This window comes from Scyliorhinus canicula, chromosome 15, assembly GCF_902713615.1.
Source record: "Scyliorhinus canicula chromosome 15, sScyCan1.1, whole genome shotgun sequence".
In the NCBI taxonomy this organism is placed as follows: Eukaryota; Metazoa; Chordata; class Chondrichthyes; order Carcharhiniformes; family Scyliorhinidae; genus Scyliorhinus; species Scyliorhinus canicula.
Window position 1 is genome coordinate 88,569,428 of NC_052160.1, and position 24,366 is coordinate 88,593,793.

Consider the following 24,366-nt stretch of genomic DNA (forward strand, 5'->3'; position numbering starts at 1 on the left):
TGACCAAGTCCAGCGTACATTTCCACTTCCTGCCTAAAGCATGAGGAATTGGGAAATAACTTTCCATTCAATCAACTAAATTAATGAATGCAACCTCTTTCTGTTAATCACTGATGCCTTACTATTCCAGTTAAATGTGCCTGACTATCATTATATTTTCTTTTCTCATTTGATTTCCATAGCATTGAGGCCTCTTGGAGTCCCCTCTGCCAGCCTGTTGGAAGCAGACAGTGAAGCATTTACATGTCAGTGGTAAGTGATCTTTTGGTGAGTCAGCTCTAAGGATTTTCACAAATCCTTTCTGATGTTTTCTCCTGTGAAAAATGTCGTCTTTCCCATCATTTTTCCTGTGAAATTCTTAATAAAAGTATTTCATGCTTTTTGTGGAATTATGAAAGGAATTCATTGCATTGCTTTGAGATGAGATAAAGCGATATATAAGCAAGTAATTTTAAAATCAATGTACAGCTCACATTCCTATGCTTTGGTGCTCTTCATTTTGGGGTCCAATACATGATACACAGATGTGGAAATTGCAGGTTCATTAGTGCAGAATCACTAGGTAGCCCGTGCCCATATCCAGCAAGACCTGAGCAACATTCGGGCTTGGGTTGATAAGTGGCAAGTTCCATTCATGCCACATGATTTCCTTTTTTTTTGAATTTAGAGTATCCAATTATTTTTTCCAATTAAGGGGCAATTTAGTGTGGCCAATTCACCTAACCTGCACATATTTGGGTTGTGGGGGTGAAACCCACGCAGGCACGGGGAGAATATGCAAACTCCACACACACTGACCCGGGGCCAGGATCAAACCCGGGTCCTCAGCGCTGTAGGCAGCAGTGCTAACTACTGTGCTACCGTGCCACCCAACAGTGACCATTTCCAACAGGAGAGAATCTAGTCATCTCCTTTTGACTTTAAATGGCATTCTTATCCCTGAATTCCCCACTATCAACTTCTTGGATGCTATCGTTGACCAGAAACTGAACAAGATCAGCCACATAAATACTGTGGCTACAAGATCAGGCCAGAGACAGGGAATTCTATGGCAAGTAATTCACCTCTTGACTCTACAAATCCTGTCCACCATCGACAAAGTACAACCCAGGAGTGTGATGGAATACTCTCCTACTCTCCACTTGCCTAGATGAGTGCAGCTCCAAGAACACTCAAAGCTCAACACCAGGACAATGCAGCTTGCTTGATTGGCACACGATCCACCAACTTCAACATCGACTCCCTTCACCACTGACACTGTGTACCACCTCCAAGATGCACTGCAGTAACTCATCAAGTCTCCTTCAACAGCACCTTCCCACTCCGCAACTTCTACCATCTAGAAGGACAAGGATATCAGATGCATGGGAACATCACCTGCAAGTTGGCCCCCAAGCAACATCCCATTCTGACTTGGAAACATATCGCCGTTCCTTCACTGTTGCTGGGTCAGAATCTTTGAAAACTCTCCGTAACAGTATTGTGCATGTACCTACACCACATGGACTTCAACGGTCTAAGAAGGCAGCTCACCACCACCTTCTTGAGGTCAATTGGGGATGGGTAGCAAACACTGGCCTAGCCAACAATGTCCACATTCCATGAAAGTTAAATTTTCTTTAAAAAGTTGATACCTAACTGTAACAAAGTACTTTTCTCTCCTGTTTTAGGTTGAATGCCAATTTTGAAGAAAGTGCAGATAGTTCGATCTACCGAGTAGACTTATACTCTGAGTACCTCTCACTGTGCAGTAAGCTTGGGAGCAGTGGCATTCTAACATCCACAGGGTTCACCAAGTGTCTCCGGTGAGTGCTTTCTAACTAGCAATATTCAAATTAGGTGCAGGTAAGACATTGTTTTCTGATTAACATCAGTTAACATGTCAAACGTTGATGTGGGGCTTGTTAGTTGTATGAGTGAATTGTATATAGCTGATGGGATTAATCTGGCAGAATAATGCTATTTGCAACAAGTGCCACGCTGACCAAGAATCCTACTGCTGGTGTAATCTTGAACCCTTTTTATATCCAAGGTACCAGTACAAATATCCCTTCTTCAATCAATTATGGATCAAACTTTTTTTGATTTTTTTATATCTCACATTATTCCATTTGATTTGATTTTAGTCTTTGTCATGATGAAGTTCTCTATAAGAAGCTGTTATCTGATACATCAATTAGGAACTTTTTAGAATGTTTCTTCAATACAGCTTAGCTTGCATCAAAAGAGAATATCGATATAAACTAGTTTTGGATTTCTCCATACCCCAGTCGATGAATGTACCACCCAAAAGACTTGCAGCTGAGCCTTCACTGATTTGAGTTGAATTAGTTAAACTCAGTTAAGGAAGTTATAATTGGCATCTGTGGTTTGGGAAAAAGATTCAAAAATTTGCTCTTCTGATTAAAAACAAATGGTCAGAGCTGATGAACATTTGTGTGTGGATAGTAGGTGAGGATTGATCCCACTTCTCAACCTTGCCCCTCCCCTGAGGTGCGGTGATTCTCCGTTTAAATCACCACTAGTCAGCTCTCCCCCTCAAAGTGGAAAGCAGCCTATGGTCATCTGGGATTATGTTAACTTACTTTACATATCTTGTTAAGATCATTATTTCGCCTCATGTACCCTTGAGTTTAGATTTACACATGGTTTTCTGTGTATAAGACTATCAGCCCACCACTGGAGGATGCAGATTCCACCTGCTCTTCAGAGTTGCAGTCCTAGTCTTGAATATTGTACAGTATTCAGCAGGGACTGAACACATATACTGTGAAGGTAAAGTAACATTGATCAGTTTGTTTGCAGCTCATTGAGGAAGGAAGCAGTGCCGGCTCTAGTTCTGGGTATGTGAAGGGCAGGTGGCGCATGATTGGGACAGCATTTGAGAACAGTGATCATAATTTCCGGTTTACAATAATTATGGAAAAAGATGAGGGGCGCAACTGCTTTACTGGAGGGAAGCGAACAATAAGTTGAAAAGGAATCTGGAACAGGTGAATTGGAAGTTGGTCGGCTGCTATTGAGCAACAGCGAGAAGCATTCAAAGAGGATATGGTTGGGTACACATTCCCACATGAAAGGTTATTCAAAGTCCAAGCGCCCTTGATGGCTAAAGACGGAGAGGCTTAAATGAGACAAAAATGGCTCATGACAGTTGTATGATTCATAATTCAATAGAACAGCAATTTGGGTATGGAAAGTACAGAGGAGATTTTAAAAAGCAATAAGTAGAGGAGCAAAGGGAGGTATACAACTAAATGAGCAGCTAACATAAAAGGGGCCAAAAAGATTTTTTGTTAGCAAATAAATGGTAATGGGGTAATTACAGGAAGCATCTGAGTACTTTGCATCTGTCATCAGTAAAGAAGAGGATGTTGCCAATGTAGCAGTAAAGGAGGCAGTAGCATAATTAGATAGGATAAAAATGGATACAGACTGGCAGTCCTCAAACTATAAAAGTCATTTAGTCCAGATGGGATGCATCCAGGGTTTCTGGGGGAAGTATGAACATTTTGGAGGCTCTGGTTACAATGCTCCTCTGATATGGGAGTGATGTCAGAGGCTGGAGAATTGCAAATTTACACATTCTGTTTAAAAAAGGGGAGAAGGATAAACCCAGCAACTACAGGCTAGTCAGAAATTTGAAACAGTAATACCAGACAAAATGGATAGTCATTTGGGAAGTACATGCTAATAAATGAAATTCAGCAAAGATTTGTTATTGGCAAATAGTGTTTAACTAACTTGGTTAAGGTCTGTGAATTAACAGAGACAGTTGATGAGGGTAGTGGAGTTGGAATTGTGTGCCTTTGGATTTGTTAACGAAAATTCCTTGGGAATAAAGGAATTGTGTCATCATGGTTAGTTGCTTTTAGACTGGAGAGAAATGCAAGTGCTATGCCGTTCCTCATATCAATAATAGGACCATTGCTATTTTTGGTCAGTGTTAGTGACTTGAACGTGGCAAAAAGGGTTTAATTTCAAAGCATACAAATGATACGATAATCAGTAAAATAATAATCTTCAGGAGGATCTAGACATACTAGTAAAATAATTCAATGCAAAGAAGTATGGAGTAATACATTTTGGTTGGCAGAATGAGAGAATGGCAATATTAGGTAAATAGTATAATTTTAAATTGGTTTCAGGAACAGAGAACCTGGGGTATATGTACACAAATCTTTGAAGTTGGCTGGACATGTTGAGAAGGCTGTTTGAAAACCATATGGGATCCTTAACTTTATTAAAGGAATAGAGTACAAAGGCAAAGATGTTCTGCTCAAGATTTGTGAATGCTGATTAGGCCTCAGCTGGATTATTGTGCACTAAACTTCAGGATGGCCTTGGAGAGGGTGCAGAAATGATTTGCTGGAATTAGGGACTTTATGTGGAGATACTGGAGAAGATGTCGTTGTTGTAGTAGAAAGGGTGAAAAGAGATTTGATAGAGATGTTTTGTTTTTTTAAAAAAATTTTTTTTTTTATAAATTTAGATTACCCAATTATTTTTTCCAATTAAGGGGCAATTTAGCGTGTCCAATCCACCTACTCTGCACATTTTTTGGGTTGTGGGGGCGAAACCCACGCAGACACGGGGAGAATGTGCAAACTCCACACGGACAGTGACCCAGAGCTGGGATCGAACCTGGGACCTCAGCGCCGTGAGGCGGTTGTGCTAACCACTAGGCCACCGTGCTGCCCTATAGAGATGTTCTGAATCATAAATAGTTTTGAAAAGAGTAGCTGAGGAGAAACTGTTTCCTGTGGCAGAAGAAACCGTAACCAGGTGACACAGATATAAAGGAATTGGCAAATGAACCAGAAGTGACATGAAGAAACTTTTTCACAATGCATTGTGGTGATCTGGAACGCACTCGCTGAAGAGGAGATTAAGTAGTTACATTCAAAAGGGAATTAGATAAATACTTAGAGGCAGAGAAAAATTGCAGGACTATTGTGAAAGAGCAGGGTGTTGTGTTTTTGTGAATTTTAAACCTTTTCCATCCTACCCTTATCCACCTTGTGATCAACTAGTGTAGTTTGGAAAGGAAGAAATATGGCCTAAGAAAAGGATCAAGGATGCTCATGACAGGACATTCGAGACTTCCAGTGGCGGCCATGGAGTAGGAGGTCGTGCATTTGGTAGCTCCCGCTTGTGATGAAACTTTTGGACCTTTTCTTCCATTTTTTTTCGGAATTTCCTTGGATAAAGCGGTGGAGAGTGAGACAGTGAGGAGAAATCCCCCACCAGTGTATGGAGCAGTGGACTAGAAGTGGCTGTGTAAGGAGACGTAGTCAAGCAAGGAAGACGCGTGCAGAGCATGGCGGAGTCGCAGGACCCTGGTGCGATGGCGCAGTGGTCGACGGTACAGCTGGTGAAGTTCTTCAAGGAGAGCTTTGCCAAGCTAAAGAAAGATACACTGGCCCCAATTAAGGCATCGATTGATCGGGTGGAACAGGGTCTAGAAACCCACGGACAAGCGATTCAGAAGGTGGAGGAAAAGGTGTCCGAGCAAGAGGACCATTTAACTGTTTTGGAGGTTGAGGTGGGGCTGATTAAGGACCACCAGAAAAGGTTGCAGGAGAAGTTGGAGGACTTGGAGAACAGGTCCAGGAGACAGAATCTGAGGATCGTCGGCCACCCTAAGGACAGTGAGGGTTCGGACGCGAGGGCATATGTGGCAAGTGTGCTGGAAACGTTGATGGGAGATGGGGCATTTACGCGCCCTTGAAGTGGACAGAGCGCATAGTGCTCTTGCAAGGAAGCCGCTAGCGAATGAACCGCCCAGGGCAATGGTGGTGTGAATGTACCGGTTCCTGGATAAGTAACAGATTTTACGGTGGGCCAACCAGGCACGGAGCTGCGTGTTGGAGAACTGTGAGTTGCGCATCTATCAGGACCTGGGCGCGGAACTGACCAGAAGGCGAGCCGGATTTAGCAGGACAAAATCGGCCCTCTTCAAGAAGGGGGTGAAGTTTGGGATGTTGTATCCAGCGCGTCTTTGGGTCACTTTTGAGAGCCAGGAACTTTATTTTGAAACACCGGACGAAGTTATGAATTTATCAAGGATAAAGGGCTAGCAGTTGATTAAGGCCATTGAGCCCGGAAGCGGGATGGGGGGGGGGGGAAGAGAGCGGGCGATAAGTTTGATACGGGGGGGTTGGGTTTCTGGTGCTATTACTAGGGAGGCGGTGTGGTGTTTGGGGGGGAGGGGGGGGGGGGGGGGAGAGAGAGAGAAAGCTGCTCTGCTGAACGGGGAGGAACTGTTGTTAGGTGACAAAGTGGAGGTCGAGGACGGCAGATGCCTGAGGGCGAGCCCGAGGAGGCGAGGGATGCAAGCTGGCGACTGGCCTAAGAAGGGGGATGGCGAACCGGCAGGGGGGTGGGAAGCCCCCCGACTAGGCTGATTACTTGGAATGTGGGAGGGCTAAATGGGCCGGTTAAGAGGGCTCGCGTGTTCGTGCATCTGAGGAGATTGAAGGCGGATGTGGCAATGTTACAAGAGACACATATAAAGGTTATAGACCAGACCAGATTGAGGAAGGGGTGGGTGGGCCAGGTATTTCATTCAGGCTGGACTCGAAGACCAGGAGGGTCATAATCCTGATTAACAAACGGGTGGCATTTGAGGCAGGGAGAATTGTGTCAGACGTGGGAGTCGGGTACATTATGGTGAGTGGGAAGCTTGAGGGGATGCGGGTGGTACTCGTGAATGTATATGCTCCGAATTGGGACGATGTGGGATTAATGAGGCGGGTATTAGGTAAGATCCCGAACCTAGAGTCACATAATCTGATCATGGGGGGAGATTTCAATACAGTCATTGATCCAGGATTGGACCAGTCAAAATCTAGGACAGGTAGGGTGCCAGCCGTAGTGAAGGAATTAAAGGGGTTTATGGAGCAGATGGGGGAGTAGACCCATGGAGGTTTGGATGGCCAAGAGTGAAGGAGTTTTCTTTTTATCTCCCATGTCTACAAAGTATATTCTCTTTTTCGACTTTTTTTATCCTGAGCAGGGCAGTTGATACCGAGTACTCAGCAATCGCGGTGTCGGATCATGCCCCACATTGGGTGGTTCTGCGGGTTGGAATGGTGAGATGGCAGCACCCGTTATGGAGGTTGTTTGTGGGACTATTAGCAGATGAGGGGGTGTGTGGGTAGGTGAGCAAGTCCATCCAGAACTATTTGGAAATAAATGATACATAAGAAAGAACATAAGAACTAGGAGCAGGAGTAGGCCATCTGGCCCCTCGAACCTGCTCCGCGATTCAATTAGATCATGGCTGATCTTTTGTGGACTTAGCTCCACTTTCTGGCCCAAACACCATAACCCTTAATTCTTCAAAAAACTATCGATCTTTATCTTAAAATCATTTAATGAAGGAGCCTCAACTGCTTCACTGGGCAAGGAATTCCATAGATTCACAACCCTTTGTGTTCCTCCTAAGCTCAGTCCTAAGACGTTCCTCCTAAGCCCAGTCCTAGATCTACTTCCCCTTATTTTGGTGCTATGTCCCCTAGTTCTGCTTTCACCCGCCAGTGGATACAACCTGCCCGCATCTATCCTACCTATTCCCTTCATTATTTTATATGTTTCTATAATATTCCCGCCCCCGCATCCTTCTAAACTCCAACGAGTACAGCCCCAGTCTACTCAACCGCTCCTCGTAATCCAACCCCTATAGCTCTGGGAATACTCCAGGTGTGGCCTCACTAACACCTTATACAATTCCAGCATAATCTCCGTAGTCTTAAACTCCATCCCTCTAGCAATGAAGCACAAAACTCCATTTGCCTTCTTAATCCCCTGTTACACCTGCAAACCAACTTTTTGCGACTCATGCACGAGCTCACTCGGGTCTCTTTGCACAGCAGCATGTTTAAATATTTCAAAGTTTAAATAATAATCCTTTTTGCTGTTATTCCCACCAAAATGGATAACCTCACATTTGTCAACATTGTATTCCATCTGCCAGACCCTAGCCCATTCACTTAACCCATCCAAATCCCTCTGCAGACTTCCAGTATCCTCTGCACTTTTTGCTTTACCACTCATCTTAATGTCGTCTGCAAACTTGGACACATTGCACTTGGTCACCAACTCCAAATCATCCACGGGGGAGGTCTTGGCAGCAACGGTGTGGGAAGCTCTGAAGGCAGTGGTTAGAGGGGAGTTAATTTCGATACGGGCCCGTAGAGAAAAGGTGGAACGACCAGAGAGGGATAGGTTGGTTGGGGAGATACTCCAGGTGGACAGGAGATATTCGGATGCCCTGTATGCGGGGCTACTGAAGGAGCGGCAGAGGGTACATGTGGCGTTTGGGCTGTTATCTACAGGGAAGGCGGTGGAACAACTGAGGAAGGCAAGGGGAGCGGTGTATGAGTATGCGGAAAAGGCAAGCAGAATGTTAGCGCACCAGCTGACGAAAAGGGAGGTGGCCAGGGAGATAGAGAGTAAAGTCAGAGGTGGGGTATGTAGTCCTGGACCCAGTGGGGGTGAATGAGGTGTTTAAGGACTTGTATAGCAAGTTATATAAGTCGGAACCCCCGGCTGGGGTGGAGGGATGAGCAGTTCTTGGGTCAGCTGAGGTTTCCGAGGGTGGAGGAAGAACTGGTATAAGGGCTGGGAGCCCCAATTGAAATTGAGGAAATAATGGAGGGGCTGGAGGTAATGCAGTCCGGCAAGGCCCCAGAACCAGACGGCTACCCGGTGGAATTCTATAAGAAGTTCTCGGACAAATTGGGGCCCACTGCTGGTGAAGACATTTAATGAGGCAAGGGAGAGGGGAGTCCTTCCCCCCAACAATGTCGCAGGCCTCGATCTCATTGATTCTGAAGTGGGAGAAGGACCCAGAGCTGTGCGGGTTATACAGACCGAACTCCCTATTGAATGTGGGCGAGAAATTGCTAGCTAAGATATTGGCCATTAGGATATAGGACTGTGTCCCAGGGAAGATATGGGAAGACCAGACAGGGTTTGTAAAGGGCAGGCAACTCACTGCCAGTGTTAGAAGGCTCTTAAATGTTATGGTGCCCTCAGAGGGCGGGGAGGGAGATGAAGGTGGTGATTGCAAGGGATGCGGAGAAGGTGGGTATAGTGGAATTATTTGTGGGAGGTGTTAGGAAGGTTCGGGTTTGGTCAGGGCTTCATTGATTGGGTGCGATTGCTGTATCAGGCACCAGTAGCAAGTGTGCGTACGAATCGGCTGATGTCGGGCTATTTTAAACTGCACCGAGGGATAAGGCAAGGTTGTCCCCTCTCCCCGCTCTTGTTTTCTCTGGCCACAGAGCCATTGGCTACGGCGTTAAGAGCTTCCAGGAACTGGAAAGGGCTGGTCTGGGGGGAGAAACGGGGCTCGCTTTACGTGGATGACCTGCTCCTGTACATTTCAGACCCGTTAGAGGGGACGGGGGAGATTATGTGGATCTTAGGGGAATTTTGCAGGTTTTCGGGGTAAAGCGAGGTGTTCGCGATCCAAGTGAAGGGGCTGGAGAGGAGACTGGGAGAGCTGTCGTTTAGAATGGTAAGAAGGAACTTTCGCTATCTGGGAATCCAGGAATGAGAGATATTGCACAAGTTAAACTTGTCCCGGCCTGTAGAACAAATGAAGGAGGATTTTAGGAGATGGGACTGTCACTGGCAGGGAGGGTACAAACCGTGAAAATGACAGTCCGCCCCAGATTTCTGATTGTCTTTTCAGTGTCTCCCCATCTTTATCCCGAGGACCTTTTTTAAACGGGTGAATAAGGTGATTTCAGGCTTTGTTTGGCGGGTAAAAACCCCCGAGTGAAGAAAGTTGTTGGAGCGTAGTCGGGGGATGGCTGGGTTGGCGCTGCCGAACTTTTGTAACTACTACTGGGTGGCTAATATCTACATGATTAGAAAGTGGGTAGTGGGGGGGGGGGAGGAATCGGTCTGGGAGCGAGTAGAGGCGGCATTCTGTAAGACAGGTTTGGGGGCACTGGTAACGGCACTTCTGCCGTTCTCGCGGCCCTGTACTCCATAAGCCTGGTGGTAGTAGCAGCTCAGAGAGTCTGGAGGCAGTGGAGGAAATGTAGGAGAGCGGAGGGAACATCAACCGATTTTCGGTTTGTGCCTGGAACACTGGATGGAGGGTTTCGGAGATGGCAGAGAGTACGAATTGAGAGGATGGGAGATCTATTTATAGACAGGAGCTTCCCTAGCTTGAAGGATTTGGAGGAGAAATTTGAACTGCCAGCAGGGAATGGGTTTAGATATCTGCAGGTACGGGATTTTCTTAGAAGGCAGGTTCCGACCTTCCCACTCCTGCCACCACGGGGGATACAGGACAGGGTAGTTTCCTGAACATGGGTGGGAGAGGGGAAGGTATCAGATATCTACAAAGAAGTCGGAGGAAACTCAAATGGAGGAACTAACGGGCAAGTGGGAAGATGAGCTAGGGGGAGAGATAGAAGCGGGTCTGTGGGCGGATGCCTTAAGCAGGGTTAACACACCCTCAATCATGTGCCAGGCTCAGCCTAATACAATTTAAGGTAGTCCACCGGGCACACATGACGGTGGCCCGGATGAACAAGTTTTTCGGGGTAGAGGAATAGGTGTGCGAGGTGCACGGAAAGCCCAGCAAATCATGTCTACATGTTTTGGGCATGCCCGAGGCTTAGAGGATTTTGGCAGGGTTTTGCTACGGCTATGTCCATGGTACTTCAAACATGGGTGATGCCGAGTCCAGAGGTGGCGATTCTTGGAGTGTCGGAAAAGCCGGGTGTCCAGGGGGCGAAAGAGGCTGTCGTTTTGGCCTTTGCCTCCCTGGTAACCTGGAGACGGATTCTGTTAATGTGGAGGGACTCGAAGCCCCCGAAATTAGAGACCTGGGTTAGTGACACGGCTGGGTTTCTCAGTCTCGAGAAAATAAAGTTCACCCTAAGAGGGTCAATGTTAGGGTTCGTCCAGAGGTGGCAGCCGTTCGTCGGCTTTCTCGAAGAAAATTTAAATGGCAGCAGAGGCAGAAATCTAGAGGGGGGAGGGGTTGCTTTGGCTATTGTTTCATTGTTCGGGGTCCAAAGAAAGTGATAGGGATGGAAATGGTTTATGTACCATGTTTATGTTGCTGTTATCGTTGTTTTTATAAAAACTATAAATACCCTAATTAAAAAAAATTTTAAAAGAAAAGGAAGAAATATGGAGAAAAAGAAAACCTGTCTCAGGAGATGGCAAACACAATTTAAAAAAAAAAAGGCTTTCTTGGGCAGCACGGTGGCACAGTGGTTAGCACTGGGACTGCGGCGCTGAGGACCCGGGTTTGAATCCCAGCCCTGGGTCACTGTCCGTGCGGAGTTTTTTTTTTATAAATTTAGAATATCCAATTCATTTTTTCCAATTAAGGGGCAATTTAACGTGGCCAATCCACCTAACCTGCACTAGAGTGCTGAACTTGTGGCATTTGAGTGCGACAGTGAGAGTTTGGTGACTGAGGGAGTATAAGGGTTCATTTTTATTTAAAGTCTAGTATTTCTTTTATTTAGTTAATTAACTTAAAAGTTGCTGTTTAGTCTATAAGAAGGTGAATATTTGAATCGGCTTTAAACAAGGTTCTACTTGTACTTACTTGCAGCTGGAGCTTGTTAATTAGTTAATTGCATTAGGCCAGTTTTCAGAGGCTAGAGGCACAGCATAAATAGGAGCTAGTTACAGTGCAGACTTTGTTTGCACTAGAGTGCTGAACTTGTGGCATTTGAGTGTGACAGTGAGAGTTTGGTGACTGAGGGAGTGCTGAACTTGTGGCATTTGAGTGTGACAGTGAGAGTTTGGTGACTGAGGGAGTTAGGTGAGGAGGGAGTAAGGTGCTCCTTACATTTAATTTCCTATATTTATCAAAGAGCGTGAAGAGAGCCAGGAGTTTAGAGTACAGCTGACTGGAAGCAGAGTCAGAGGGCAGAGGTCCAGTTGGTCTACAGGGCAGCTAATTCTGTAAAGTAAGAGGGGATGGAGGCTAGGGCAGTTGCATGCTCCTCCTGAAGGATGTGGGTGGTGAGGGAAACCACTGGTGTCCCCGCTGACTATACCTGCGGGAAGTGCACCCAGCTCCAGCTCCTCAGAGACCGTGTTAAGGTACTGGAGCTGGATGAACTTCGGATCATCTGGGAGGCAGAGGGGGTTATCGAGAAGAGTTACAGGGAGGTAGCCACACCAAAGGTACTGGACAAGAGTAGCTGGGTTACAGTCAGGGGAAAGAAAACTAACAGGCAGACAGTGCAGGGATCCCTCGTGGCCGTTCCCCTTCAAAACAAGTATACCGTTTTGGATGCTGTTGGGGGGGATGACCTACCGGGGGAAGGCCCCAGCGGCCAGGTCTCTGGCACTGAGTCTGGCTCTGAGGCTCAGAAGGGAAGGGGGGAAGCATAGAAAAGCAATAGTAATAGGAGATTCAATGGTTAGGGGAATAGATAGGAGATTCTGTGGTCGCGAGCGAGACTCCCGAAAGGTATGTTGCCTCCCGGGTGCCAGGGCCAGGGATGTCTCGGATCGTGTCTTCAGGATCCTTAAGGGGGAGGGTGAGCAGCCAGAAGTCGTGGTGCACATTGGTACCAACGACGTAGGTAGGAAAAAGGGTGTGGAGGTAATAAACAAGTTTAGGGAGTTAGGCTGGAAGTTAAAGGTCAGGAGAGACAGAGTTGTCATCTCTGGTTTGTTGCCGGTGCCACGTGATAGCGAGGCTAGGAATAGGGAGAGAGTGCAGTTGAACACGTGGCTGCAGGAATGGTGTAGGAGGGAGGGCTTCAGGTATTTGGATAATTGGAGCGCATTCTGGGGAAGGTGGGACCTGTACAAGCAGGACGGGTTGCATCTGAACCAGAGGGGCACCAATATCCTGGGGGGGAGGTTTTCTAGTACTCTTCGGGAGGGTTTAAACTAATTTGGCAGGGGAATGGGAACCGGATCTGTAGTCCAGCAACTTAAGGAAGCCGATATTCAGGACGCCAAAGCACGTAGTGATGCAGTGGGGAAGGTAACACTTACAAAGGAGAGTACTTGCAGGCAAGGAGATGGGTTGAAGTGTGTATACTTTAATGCAAGAAGCATCAGGAATAAGGTGGGTGAACTTAAGGCATGGATCGGTACTTGGGACTACGATGTGGTGGCCATCACGGAAACTTCGATGGAAGAGGGGCAGAAATGGTTGTTGGAGGTCCCTGGTTGTAGATGTTTCAACAAGATTAGGGAGGATGGTAAAAGAGGTGGGGGGGGGGGGGTGGCATTGTTAATTAGAGATAGTATAACGGCTGCAGAAAGGCAGTTCGAGGGGGATCTGCCTACTGAGGTAATATGGGTTGAAGTAAGAAATAGGAAAGGAGCAGTCACCTTGTTGGGAGTTTTCTATAGGCCCCCCAATAGCAGCAGAGATGTGGAGGAACAGATTGGGAAACAGATTTTGGAAAGGTGCTGAAGTCACAGGGTAGTAGTCATGGGTGACTTCAACTTCCCAAACATTGAGTGGAAACTCTTTAGATCAAATAGTTTGGATGGGGTAGTGTTTGTGCAGTGTGTCCAGGAAGCTTTTCTAACACAGTATGTAGATTGTCCAACTAGAGGGGAGGCCATATTGGATTTAGTACTTGGTAATGAACCAGGGCAGGTGATAGATTTGTTAGTGGGGGAGCATTTTGGAGTGACCACAATTCTGTGACTTTCACTTTAGTTATGGAGAGGGATAGGTGCGTGCAACAGGGCAAGGTTTATAATTGGGGGAAGGGTAAATACAATGCTCTCAGACAAGAATTGAAGTGTAGAAGTTGGGAGCATAGGCTGTCAGGGAAGGACACAAGTGAAATGTGGAACTTGTTCAAGGAACAGGTACTGCGTGTCTTTGATATGTATGTCCCTGTCAGGCAGGGAAGAGATGGTCGAGTGAGGGAACCATGGTTGACAAGAGAGGTTGAATGTCTTGTTAAGAGGAAGAAGGAGACTTATGTAAGGCTGAAGAAACAAGGTTCAGACAGGGCGCTGGAGGGATACAAGATAGCCAGGAGGGAACTGAAGAAAGGGATTAGGAGAGCTAAGAGAGGGCATGAAAAATCTTTGGCAGGTAGGATCAAGGAAAACCCCAAGGCCTTTTACACATATGTGAGAAATATGAGAATGACTAGAGCGAGGGTAGGTCCGATCAAGGACAGTAGCGGGAGATTGTGTATTGAGTCTGAAGAGATAGGAGAGGTCTTGAACAAGTATTTTTCATCAGTATTTACAAACGAGAGGGGCCATATTGTTGGAGAGGACAGTGTGAAACAGACTGATAAGCTCGAGGAGATACTTGTCAGGAAGGAAGATGTGTTGCGTGTTTTGAAAAACTTGAGGATAGACAAGTCCCCCGGGCCTGACGGTATATATCCAAGGATTCTATGGGAAGCAAGAAATGAAATTGCAGAGCCGTTGGCAATGATCTTTTCGTCCTCGCTGTCAACAGGGGTGGTACCAGAGGATTGGAGAGTGGCGAATGTCGTGCCCCTGTTCAAAAAAGGGAATAGGGATAACCCTGGGAATTACAGGCCAGTTAGTCTTACTTCGGTGGTAGGCAAAGTAATGGAAAGGGTACTGAGGGATAGGATTTCTGAGCATCTGGAAAGGAGCTGCTTGATTAGGGACAGTCAGCACGGATTTGTGAGGGGTAAGTCTTGCCTTACAAGTCTTATTGACTTCTTTGAGGAGGTGACCAAGCATGTGGATGAAGGTAAAGCAGTGGATGTAGTGTACATGGATTTTAGTAAGGCATTTGATAAGGTTCCCCATAATAGGCTTGTGCAGAAAGTAAGGAGGCATGGGATAGTGGGAAATTTGGCCAGTTGGATAACAAACTGGCTAACCAATAGAAGACAGAGAGTGGTGGTGGATGGCAAATATTCAGCCTGGAGTCCAGTTATCAGTGGTGTACCGCAGGGATCAGTTCTGGGTCCTCTGCTGTTTGTGATTTTAATTAACGACTTGGATGAGGGAGTTGAAGGGTGGGTCAGTAAATTTGCAGATGATACGAAGATTGGTGGAGTTGTGGATAGTGAGGAGAGCTATTGTCGGCTTCAAAGAGACATAGATAGAATGCAGAGCTGGGCTGAGAAGTGGCAGGTGGAGTTTAACCCTGACAAGTGTGAGGTTGTCCATTTTGGAAGGACAAATATGAATGCGGAATACAGGGTTAACGGTAGGGTTCTTGGCAATGTGGAGGAGCAAAGAGATCTTGGGGTCTATGTTCATAGATCTTTGAAAGTTGCCACTCAAGTGGATAGAGCTGTGAAGAAGGCCTATGGTGTGCTAGCGTTCATTAGCAGAGGGATTGAATTTAAGAGCCGTGAGGTGATGATGCAGCTGTACAAAACCTTGGTCAGGCCACATTTGGAGTACTGTGTGCAGTTCTGGTTGCTTCAGTTTAGGAACATAAGAACTAGGAGCAGGAGTAGGCCATCTGGCCCCTCGAGCCTGCTCCGCCATTCAATTAGATCATGGCTGATCTTTTGTGGACTCAGCTCCACTTTCCGGCCTGAACACCATAACCCTTAATCCCTTTATTCTTCAAAAAACTATCTATCTTTACCTTAAAAACATTTAATGAAGGAGCCTCAACTGCTTCACTGGGCAAGGAATTCCATAGATTCACAACCCTTTGGGTGAAGAAGTTCCTCCTAAACTCAGTCCTAAATCTACTTCCCCTTATTTTGAGGCTAAGTCCCCTAGTTCTGCTGTCACCCGCCAGTGGAAACAACCTGCCCGCATCTATCCTATCTATTCCCTTCATAATTTTAAATGTTTCTATAAGATCCCCCCTCATCCTTCTAAATTCCAACGAGTACAGTCCCAGTCTACTCAACCTCTCCTCATAATCCAACCCCTTCAGCTCTGGGATTAACCTAGTGAATCTCCTCTGCACACCCTCCAGCGCCAGTACGTCCTTTCTCAAGTAAGGAGACCAAAACTGAACACAATACTCCAGGTGTGGCCGCACTAACACCTTATACAATTGCAACATAACCTCCCTAGTCTTAAACTCCATCCCTCTAGCAATGAAGGACAAAATTCCATTTGCCGCCTTAATCACCTGTTGCACTTGTAAACCAACCTTCTGTGACTCATGCACTAGCACACCCAAGTCTCTCTGAACAGCGGCATGCTTTAATATTTTATCGTTTAAATAATAATCCCGTTTGCTGTTATTCCTACCAAAATGGATAACCTCACATTTGTCAACATTGTATTCCATCTGCCAGACCCTAGCCCATTCACTTAACCTATCCAAATCCCTCTGCAGACTTCCAGTATCCTCTGCACTTTTTGCTTTACCACTCATCTTAGTGTCATCTGCAAACTTGGACACATTGCCCTTGGTCCCCCAACTCCAAATCATCTATGTAATCTATGTGGAAGCTTTGGAAAAGGTGCAAAGGAGATTTACCAGGATGTTGCCTGGAATGGAGAGTAGGTCGTACGAGGAAAGGTTTAGGGTGCTAGGCCTTTTCTCATTAGAACGGAGAAGGATGAGGGGTGACTTGATAGAGGTTTATAAGATGATTAGGGGAATAGATAGAGTAGACAGTCAGAGACTTTTTCCCCGGGTGGAACACACCATTACAAGAGGACATAAATTTAAGATAAATGGTGGAAGATATAGAGGGGATGTCAGAGGTAGGTTTTTTACCCAGAGAGTAGTGGGGGCATGGAATGCACTGCCTGTGGCAGTAGTTGAGTCGGAAACGTTAGGGACCTTCAAGCGGCTATTGGATAGGTACATGGATTAGGGTAGAATAATGGAGTGTAGGTTAACTTCTTAAGGGCAGCACGGTAGCATTGTGGATAGCACAATTGCTTCACAGCTCCAGGGTCCCAAGTTCGATTTCGACTTGGGTCACTGTCTGTGTGGAGTCTGCACATCCTCCCCGTGACTGCGTGGGTTTCCTCCGTGTACTCTGGTTTCCTCCCACAGTCCAAAGATGTGCAGGTTGGGTAGATTGGCCATGAAAAATTGTCCAAAATTCTTTGATTAACCTAGGACAAAAGTTCGGCGCAACATCGTGGGCCGAAGGGCCTGTTCTGTGCTGTATTTCTCTATCTATCTATCTATCTATCTTTGGGTTGTGGGGGTGAAACCCACGCAGACACGGGGAGAATGTGCAAACTCCTCACAGACAGTGACCCAGGGCCGGGATTCGAACCCGGGTCCTCAGCGCCGTAGGCAGCAATGCTAACCACTGTGCCACCGTGCCGCCCGTCCGTGTGGAGTTTGCACATTCTCCCCGTGTTTGCATGGGTTTCACCCCCACAACCCCAAAAAAAATGTGCAGGTTAGGTGGATTGGCCACAAATTGCTCCTTAATTGGGAAAGAAAAATAATTGGGTACTCTAAATTATTTTTAAAAATAAGGAAAAAAAGGTTTTCTTGATGAATTCAGTTAACACTTTTATGATCTCTTTATAATTTAGATTGACTTTTCCTAATCACACAATAAAGAAGATCGAAGATGCAGGTGCTAATGGTCAGTCACAATTTCACGTGGTTGGGATCAAACGTAGAGCTGTACCTCTTCCTGTTGCAGCATTTCACCAAGAACAGCAAACACCAAATCATTCCTCTGTAACAATAAAAGCAGGCTCTGTGCCTTCCAATTCAACGGTGAATTCCATTGCTGTCGGTAAGAAAATAGAGATTAGCATTTGTGTTTCACATTCATTATATTGAAATAATCACCTTCCTGCTTTTGAAAGATTTTAGTTTGTAATGAAACAAGCACATAATTTCCTCTTTCAAGTACCAAGGAATGGCTGCAATGGTCCAGATGATCTTTACTATAACTTGATACATTTTCTTCTGATATGAACCATAGGCACTACTGAGAAATTGGTCATTTTTGTACACTCAACTTATGCTAACATAACTAAACTGTATTTAATTAATATACAATATCTTTATGTTAATTATCAATCATGCCTTTTGAGTTGGCTTGTGAGGGGAGCTGTGGTTAATTCATACAATCATAGAATTTAGAGTGCAGAAGGAGGCCATTTGGCCCATCGAGTCTGCACTGGTCTTTGGAAAGAGCACCCCACCCTATCCAACACTACTCTGTCTCCGTAAACTAACCTAACCCAAGATAACCTTCTTTGGACACTTAAGGGCAATTTAGCATGGCCAATCCACCTAACCTGCACATCTTTGCACTGTGGGACGAAACGGGAGCACCCGGAGGAAACCCACACAGACACGGGGAGAACATGTTGACTCCGCACAGACAGTGATCCAAGCCAGGAATCAAACTTGGGACCCTGGAGCTGTGACACAACTGTGCTAACCACTGTGTTACCGTGCCACCCAATTCGGAAGCAACTTGTGCATATATTTTCTATAAACTGGAATGGTATCTTGCCTTTATAGCTTGGCTCTCCATTGCTCTTTGTATCGCTGGCCAAGACGTGAGACAGCAACCGGAGTGCACTGCTGCCTTGCCTTTAAGCAGATGTAAATTTGATGTTATTTTCATCCCTGCTTGTTTATAGAAGCAGCAAAATTGCTCCCAACTCTAATTCCTTGCGTTTTAATTTATTTTGTAATCAACCTTGATATCAGGAGGAGGAATGCCTTGCACCAAAAGCACTGCTTCCACTCCATTCCCCCATCACTAAGTATGGGGAGTTCAGAGTATTGTCAGTGTAAACTATTTTGTTCTTCTACCTCTTTTTTTTTTTTAGCCTTTCTTTACTTTTAACAGTTGTCTGCTAATGTGCAGTAAATTATATTTGATGGTCGGAGAACATCACCAATTCAGTGCCAGCATCAGTAATTAGTCTCTGAAACAGCAAATCCAGCTGATTAATGAGAGGAGCCAGGTCTGTAGCTAGTTTAGTTTATAGTTTTGCTGGCAGCTCTGACCTGAGCAGCAGATTTTGCAAACGGCTGGCAGGTTAAGCAAATAGTCTGAAACAGACAAGAATTTGTTTCCTCACCCGATCGATCTCTCCAAGCAGTATTTCCAATAAATCTCTCTTTGAGTGTACAGTAAGTTACCGTGTGTTTGCTAACTGTATTTAGAAGTGAATTTTGGCCTGGGATGGGTTTGCTTGATTGAAGGTTAGTTGTAAAAAGTGTTTACTTTTGTTGAGAATTGTTTAATTGTTAAGCTAAATTCTGTGATGTTGGTGTAGTTTAATTGTGTGTCAATAATAAAGTTTGTTTTGATATAGCATATCACTCTTTATCAGTGGAATCATTCCTGGAGTGAAGTATCCTTCCCTCAGTTTTGCAAACTTTAAAAAAAAATGTTTGGGGTTCTTGTCCAGTATCCTCAAGTGTTGTGGTCCGGTCTGGGATTTTAACAAAATGCTGTCATTTTAATTCCATGAAAATCTGGAATTAAGAGTCTTATTGCCGGTGTCATAACAACCCACCTGATTCACTAATGTCCTTCAGGGACCTGTTGTCCTTACCTGGCCTACATGTGACTCTAGAATCACAGCAATGTGGTTGACTTTTATTTTCTGAAATGGCTTAGCTGCCCACTCCGTTCAAGGGCATTTAGAGATGGGCAACAAATGCCAGCGATGTCCACACCCCATGAGAAAATTTTGAAAAAATACCACCTTATCGAGGACAATTGGCATTGGCAACAAATGCTGTCCTTTCCAGCAGCAAAAAATGCCAGCGATGTCCACACCCCATGAGAAAATGTTGAAAAACTACCACCTTATCGAGGACAATTGGGCATGGGCAACAAATGCTGTCCTTTCCAGCAGCACGCATATTCCACGAACAATGTTTTTAAAAATGATTTCTGGGATGAGAGAGCTGGGGCGGGATTCTCTGACCCCCACCCCCCCCGCCGGGTTGGAGAATCGCTGGGAGCCGGCGTCAATCCCGCCCCCGCAGTGTCCCGAAATCTCCGCCACCAGAGATTCAGCAGGGGCGGGAATCGCGCCGGTCGGCGGCTCCACGCCCTCCAGCGATTCTCCAGCCCGTGATGGGCCGAAGTCCCACCACTGTCAAGCCTTTCCCGCCAACATGGATCAAACCACCTACCTTACCGGCGGGAGCAGATGGCGCGGACGGGCTCTGGGGTCTTTTGGGGGGGGGGGGGGGGGGGGGGGCGCGGGGCGATCTGGCCCCGGGGGGTGCCCCCACGGTGGCCTGGCCCGCGATCGGGCCCCACCGATCGGCGGGCGGACCTGTGCTGTGGGGGCACTCTTTTCCCTTCGCCACAGTCTTCACCATGGCGGAGGCAGAAGTGACCCCCTCCCCTGCGCATGAGAGGGGATGACGTCAGCAGCCGCTGACGCTCAGGCGCATGCGCGGACTTACGCGGCTGGCGAAGTCCCTTCGGCCCTGGCTGGCGTGGCGCCAAAGGCCGTCCACGCCAGCCGGCGAAGCGCCAACCACTCCGGCACGGGTCTAGCCCCTCAATGTGAGGGCTTGGCCCCGAAAGGTGCAGAGACCCCCCCGCCCCACCGGGTAGGGGAGAATCCTGGCCCTGATCTGTGCAGAGAGATCGAGTAGGATACCACCTGAAGTCTTGAAGAATAAGAGTTCATCTCATTGTCAAGGTGTAGGTAATATAAGTAAAATGAATGAGAAGGTTGGACAATTTAAAGAACCATTCATTTATTGTGACTACAATTGAATTAGTAGAAGTATTTTTTCTGCAGTTTGTGTGGCATTTAACCTATTTTCTCTCTCTTGCTTCTAGGTATGACGGTACCTAGCCCAGCTCTTCAAATGCACAGAACCCTTACATCTACAAGTCAACCAGTGACACAAATCCTCTACACAACCCAGACCCAGAGTGTTACCCAGCTTCCTCCTGGTATAAGTACCCCTATTCAGCAACATCAATACTGCGCTATTGCAAGCAAGGTGCCCACACCCATTGGAGGGATACAAGCATCTGGTGTTCATCCAAATTTTCATTCTGCAGTTACAACGGTAGTTCCTGGGAATACTGTAATGCAAATGGCAGCGACCAAAGTCACTACAGCAGTGCATCTGCCCACTGTGACCACATCTGTTCATCTTCCTCATGGTGCTGTTACTCCCCAATCCCTTGCTGGTCAGCAGTCTGTCTGTTCAACAACAACAGTTCCTGTTCTCCATCAAACACTGCCTAATGCTCAGTTTGCTTCACGAATGCACCCGATTACAAATGCTGCCATAGTCTCTCAAGGACAGCTTATCCAACCTTCCACTGCCCAACCTGTGCAAGTGCATCTTCAATACACAGCAGCTACCACTGCTGTTGTGTCTGCTGCTGCTGTCCAACTGCCGAGCAGCCAGACTTTTACCATAGCAGGCAGCCACAACTCTGTTTCTTCCCAGACATTTCAAAATATTAGTCCAACACCATTAACTATTGTCAGCAATTCCACCCAGCTTCAACAGCAACAAGCCCAACAAAGTGTCCAAGTGATAGTTGGACATCAAGGTCAAGTTTACCCTGCCAGTTTTCATCAGATTGTTCTAACAAATCAAAGTGGAATTTCTTCTACCCAGTTGCCCCCACCCTCCCTGGTGAACCCCAGTACCTGTGGGCAAGTGCTTTCTGTTCAGCAGCCTCCAATTCAAGTTCATGTTCAACAACCTTCCATGGGAGGTACTCAGTCCAGTACTGGTGAAACCAGCGTAATTAAACAGTTACTACTTCCTAAACCACCACCTCATTCCCAAGCAGGTAAGCTCCTACTTCCTATCCCACAAGTGTCATCTTCTGTTACCAGGGCTCAAAGTCCGCAAGTTGTTTATCAAATGATGGCCAATACAGTACCTAGTGTTGGAGTTCAAACCCAGTCTCAGCAGCTGGTTGTAAGTCAGTCAAACTTGCAAATCCTGCAGCCGCATGGAGGCCTACAAACTGTGCAGATTATTCCAGGCCAATTCATTTCTACCACCAGCCCTAGCACCATTCTCCAGGGACCACCTCTGAACCAACAGGTTACTGTTACTGTTGTACCGAATACTAATTTAACCAACACACACGTGACCCAACTAAGTACAAATCCTGCAAACAGTCTTCCTGGAGATCGCAGTACCCATGTTATCCAGTCGTCACATGTCCCATTCAACCAAAGCAACACGAAAGTTGACGAGTTTGAGGGAGAGAAAAACGTTTGTCAGAAAGCTGAGGATGCTACAAAACTGCTTAGTTCACAATCTCAAGAACAAACTGCTGGACTGATAGAAAATTCTTTCTCGGGTAATGCTTGCAATGCAAGCAATGGACACCTAAATGGAAGAGTTGATCAGACTGGGATGCTACTTAATGGGGAAACTAAGAAGGAGAACCCCAGCTCAGGGATGAATCATTGTGGTTTTGTGGAGAGCACATCAGCTTTCCAGGAATCGAAAGCTAGCAGCGGGGCAAACTTGACAAATGGGGATCCAATTTTAGAGAAATCTGGTGCAGCAGAAATTAAAAATGTTTTAAAAAGGCCTTTGATCAATGGGGACTCTGATTTTGCTAAAGGCGATCGTTCATACATAGGGAAGGACATTCCTAATGAGAAGTCAATCGCATCTAACCATTTGGGAAATGGGGAAATTCTTTATCAAGAGCACCAAGATGCAAAATGTCGTCTGGATGGTGAGAGCAGTCAACCGGGAAAAATGTGCAATGGACCTTCTTCAATTTCCAATGTGAAATCGCATGCACACACTACAGTAATAGTACCAAATCCTACTGTTCAGCAAGCACACAGGAACTCTGTATTAACGAGTGGAACTGCAGCAGTCACTTTTAATGTAACCTTGCCTCAGCCTCATCATAATGGAAATATGGTTGTACAGTCCAACCCTATAGAATCTTCTCAAGTGACCACATGTCAGAGCAGCAACACACTTTCTGCTTCAAAGCTTTCCACCTGTGAAGGTCAGCAATGTCGACAAGCCGTCAAAAGGCCTGGTGAAGATGCAGCTGGTGTTTCCATGGCAGGTATCCCAAATAAAGTAGGGGTGAGAATTATGACTGTTAGTGACCCTACAAAAGCTGGTAGCAACACCATGATGGTGGCTGTCCCTGCTGGTGCCACCATTAATACAGCAACAATAGCAGTAAGTATGTCTTTAGTATTCATTGCTAAGTTAAAATGTTCAGAAACGATTTAAAGGATTTTTGTAGCCATATTGAGAAAATGTAAGGAAATTCCAACATGCCAGTGGACTAATAGCATTCAGAAAATTTACAGTGATACAGCTATGTATAGTGTTTGTGAGAGTGGAGTGGAAATGGGTTAACATCATGAAATCTATATGGACATAAAATAATTGACAGCAAAAATAGCCCATGACTGGATATAGAAACTGCTATTCAGCATAGTTTCAAGTCAATGAACCTGTACTTCCAGAAATACCTATCATGTCAATACCTATCAGGTCCTTGCTGACTGGCAGAAACTGAAGGTTCCTGGTGATAATATCAATGGGCCCCAGAGGCCTTAGGTTGACCACAGTCTTGTCTATTTTGGTTCCAAAGCTTTTTGTAGCTATTATGATCCATATCTTAATCCTGGAGCACAGTAAGAAATCTTACAACACCAGGTTAAAGTCCAACAGGTTTGTTTCAAATCAATAGCTTTTGGAGCACTGCTCCTTCCTCAGGTGAATCACTGCTTTCGGAGCAGTGCTCCAGAAGCTAGTGATTCGAAACAAACTATTGGACTTTAACCTGGAGTTGTAACACTTCTTACTGTGTTCACCGCAGTCCAACGCCGGCATCTCCACATCATGGCTTAATCCTGGAGTGCAGAGAACATTTCACAGGTTTTAGAATATCCACATGATTGAAGAAACAAAATCATTATTTTAGGTTAGCTGTTACAAATGCCTAAATATGAAATTAGTATTATTTCTTAAATTGGTAGTCTGTAAATAAACCGTCAAATTATGTTGGAATTCCATTTTAGGACTGCTATATCCTGTAAGGTTAGAAATTAAATCTGGAACAGCAGCTTCCCCTTAGGTGGATGTTCATCTGTATTCTTCACATTTTTGTATGCATGATTTTGCTGGAAATTATAAAAGATTGACGATTGAAAAGTGATGTGTGCCAACTCTCAGCACAGCAACGAAGCCTCTTGTGATTTATTACTCAAAAGGGAAATTAAATCCATCTGAGGTGCTGGATAATCTCCAATGCCTTTTTTATTCAAATGGAAAAATCTGTGTTCTTTTATATCTTGCTCTTCCTATGTTTGGTAATTTTAATATCCTATTTATATTACAGTGCTGTCCTTTAGGGCAGTGCTCTAATATAAATATGCATTCCTCTGGAGGCACGGATCACCATCTAAGGAGATGATTCTTGTTTTCCTGCCATCAATGGCAAAGGTAAGTGTCTGCTGTCACCAGTGCTACTTTTGGCTTTGTGT

The 24,366-nt window shown here is 45.7% G+C and overlaps 1 protein-coding gene across 1 annotated transcript in view; it reads left to right on the forward strand.

The window, feature by feature from the left end:
- LOC119978252 (AT-rich interactive domain-containing protein 2-like) overlaps positions 1–24,366 on the forward strand; it is a 346,118-nt gene that overhangs the window by 259,327 nt on the left and 62,425 nt on the right. The window contains exons 12-15 of the mRNA XM_038819734.1: positions 183–252; positions 1,671–1,805; positions 17,446–17,654; positions 20,697–23,050. Of these exons, the coding sequence (XP_038675662.1) occupies positions 183–252; positions 1,671–1,805; positions 17,446–17,654; positions 20,697–23,050 (2,768 nt within the window). The remainder of the gene's footprint in view (positions 1–182; positions 253–1,670; positions 1,806–17,445; positions 17,655–20,696; positions 23,051–24,366) is intronic.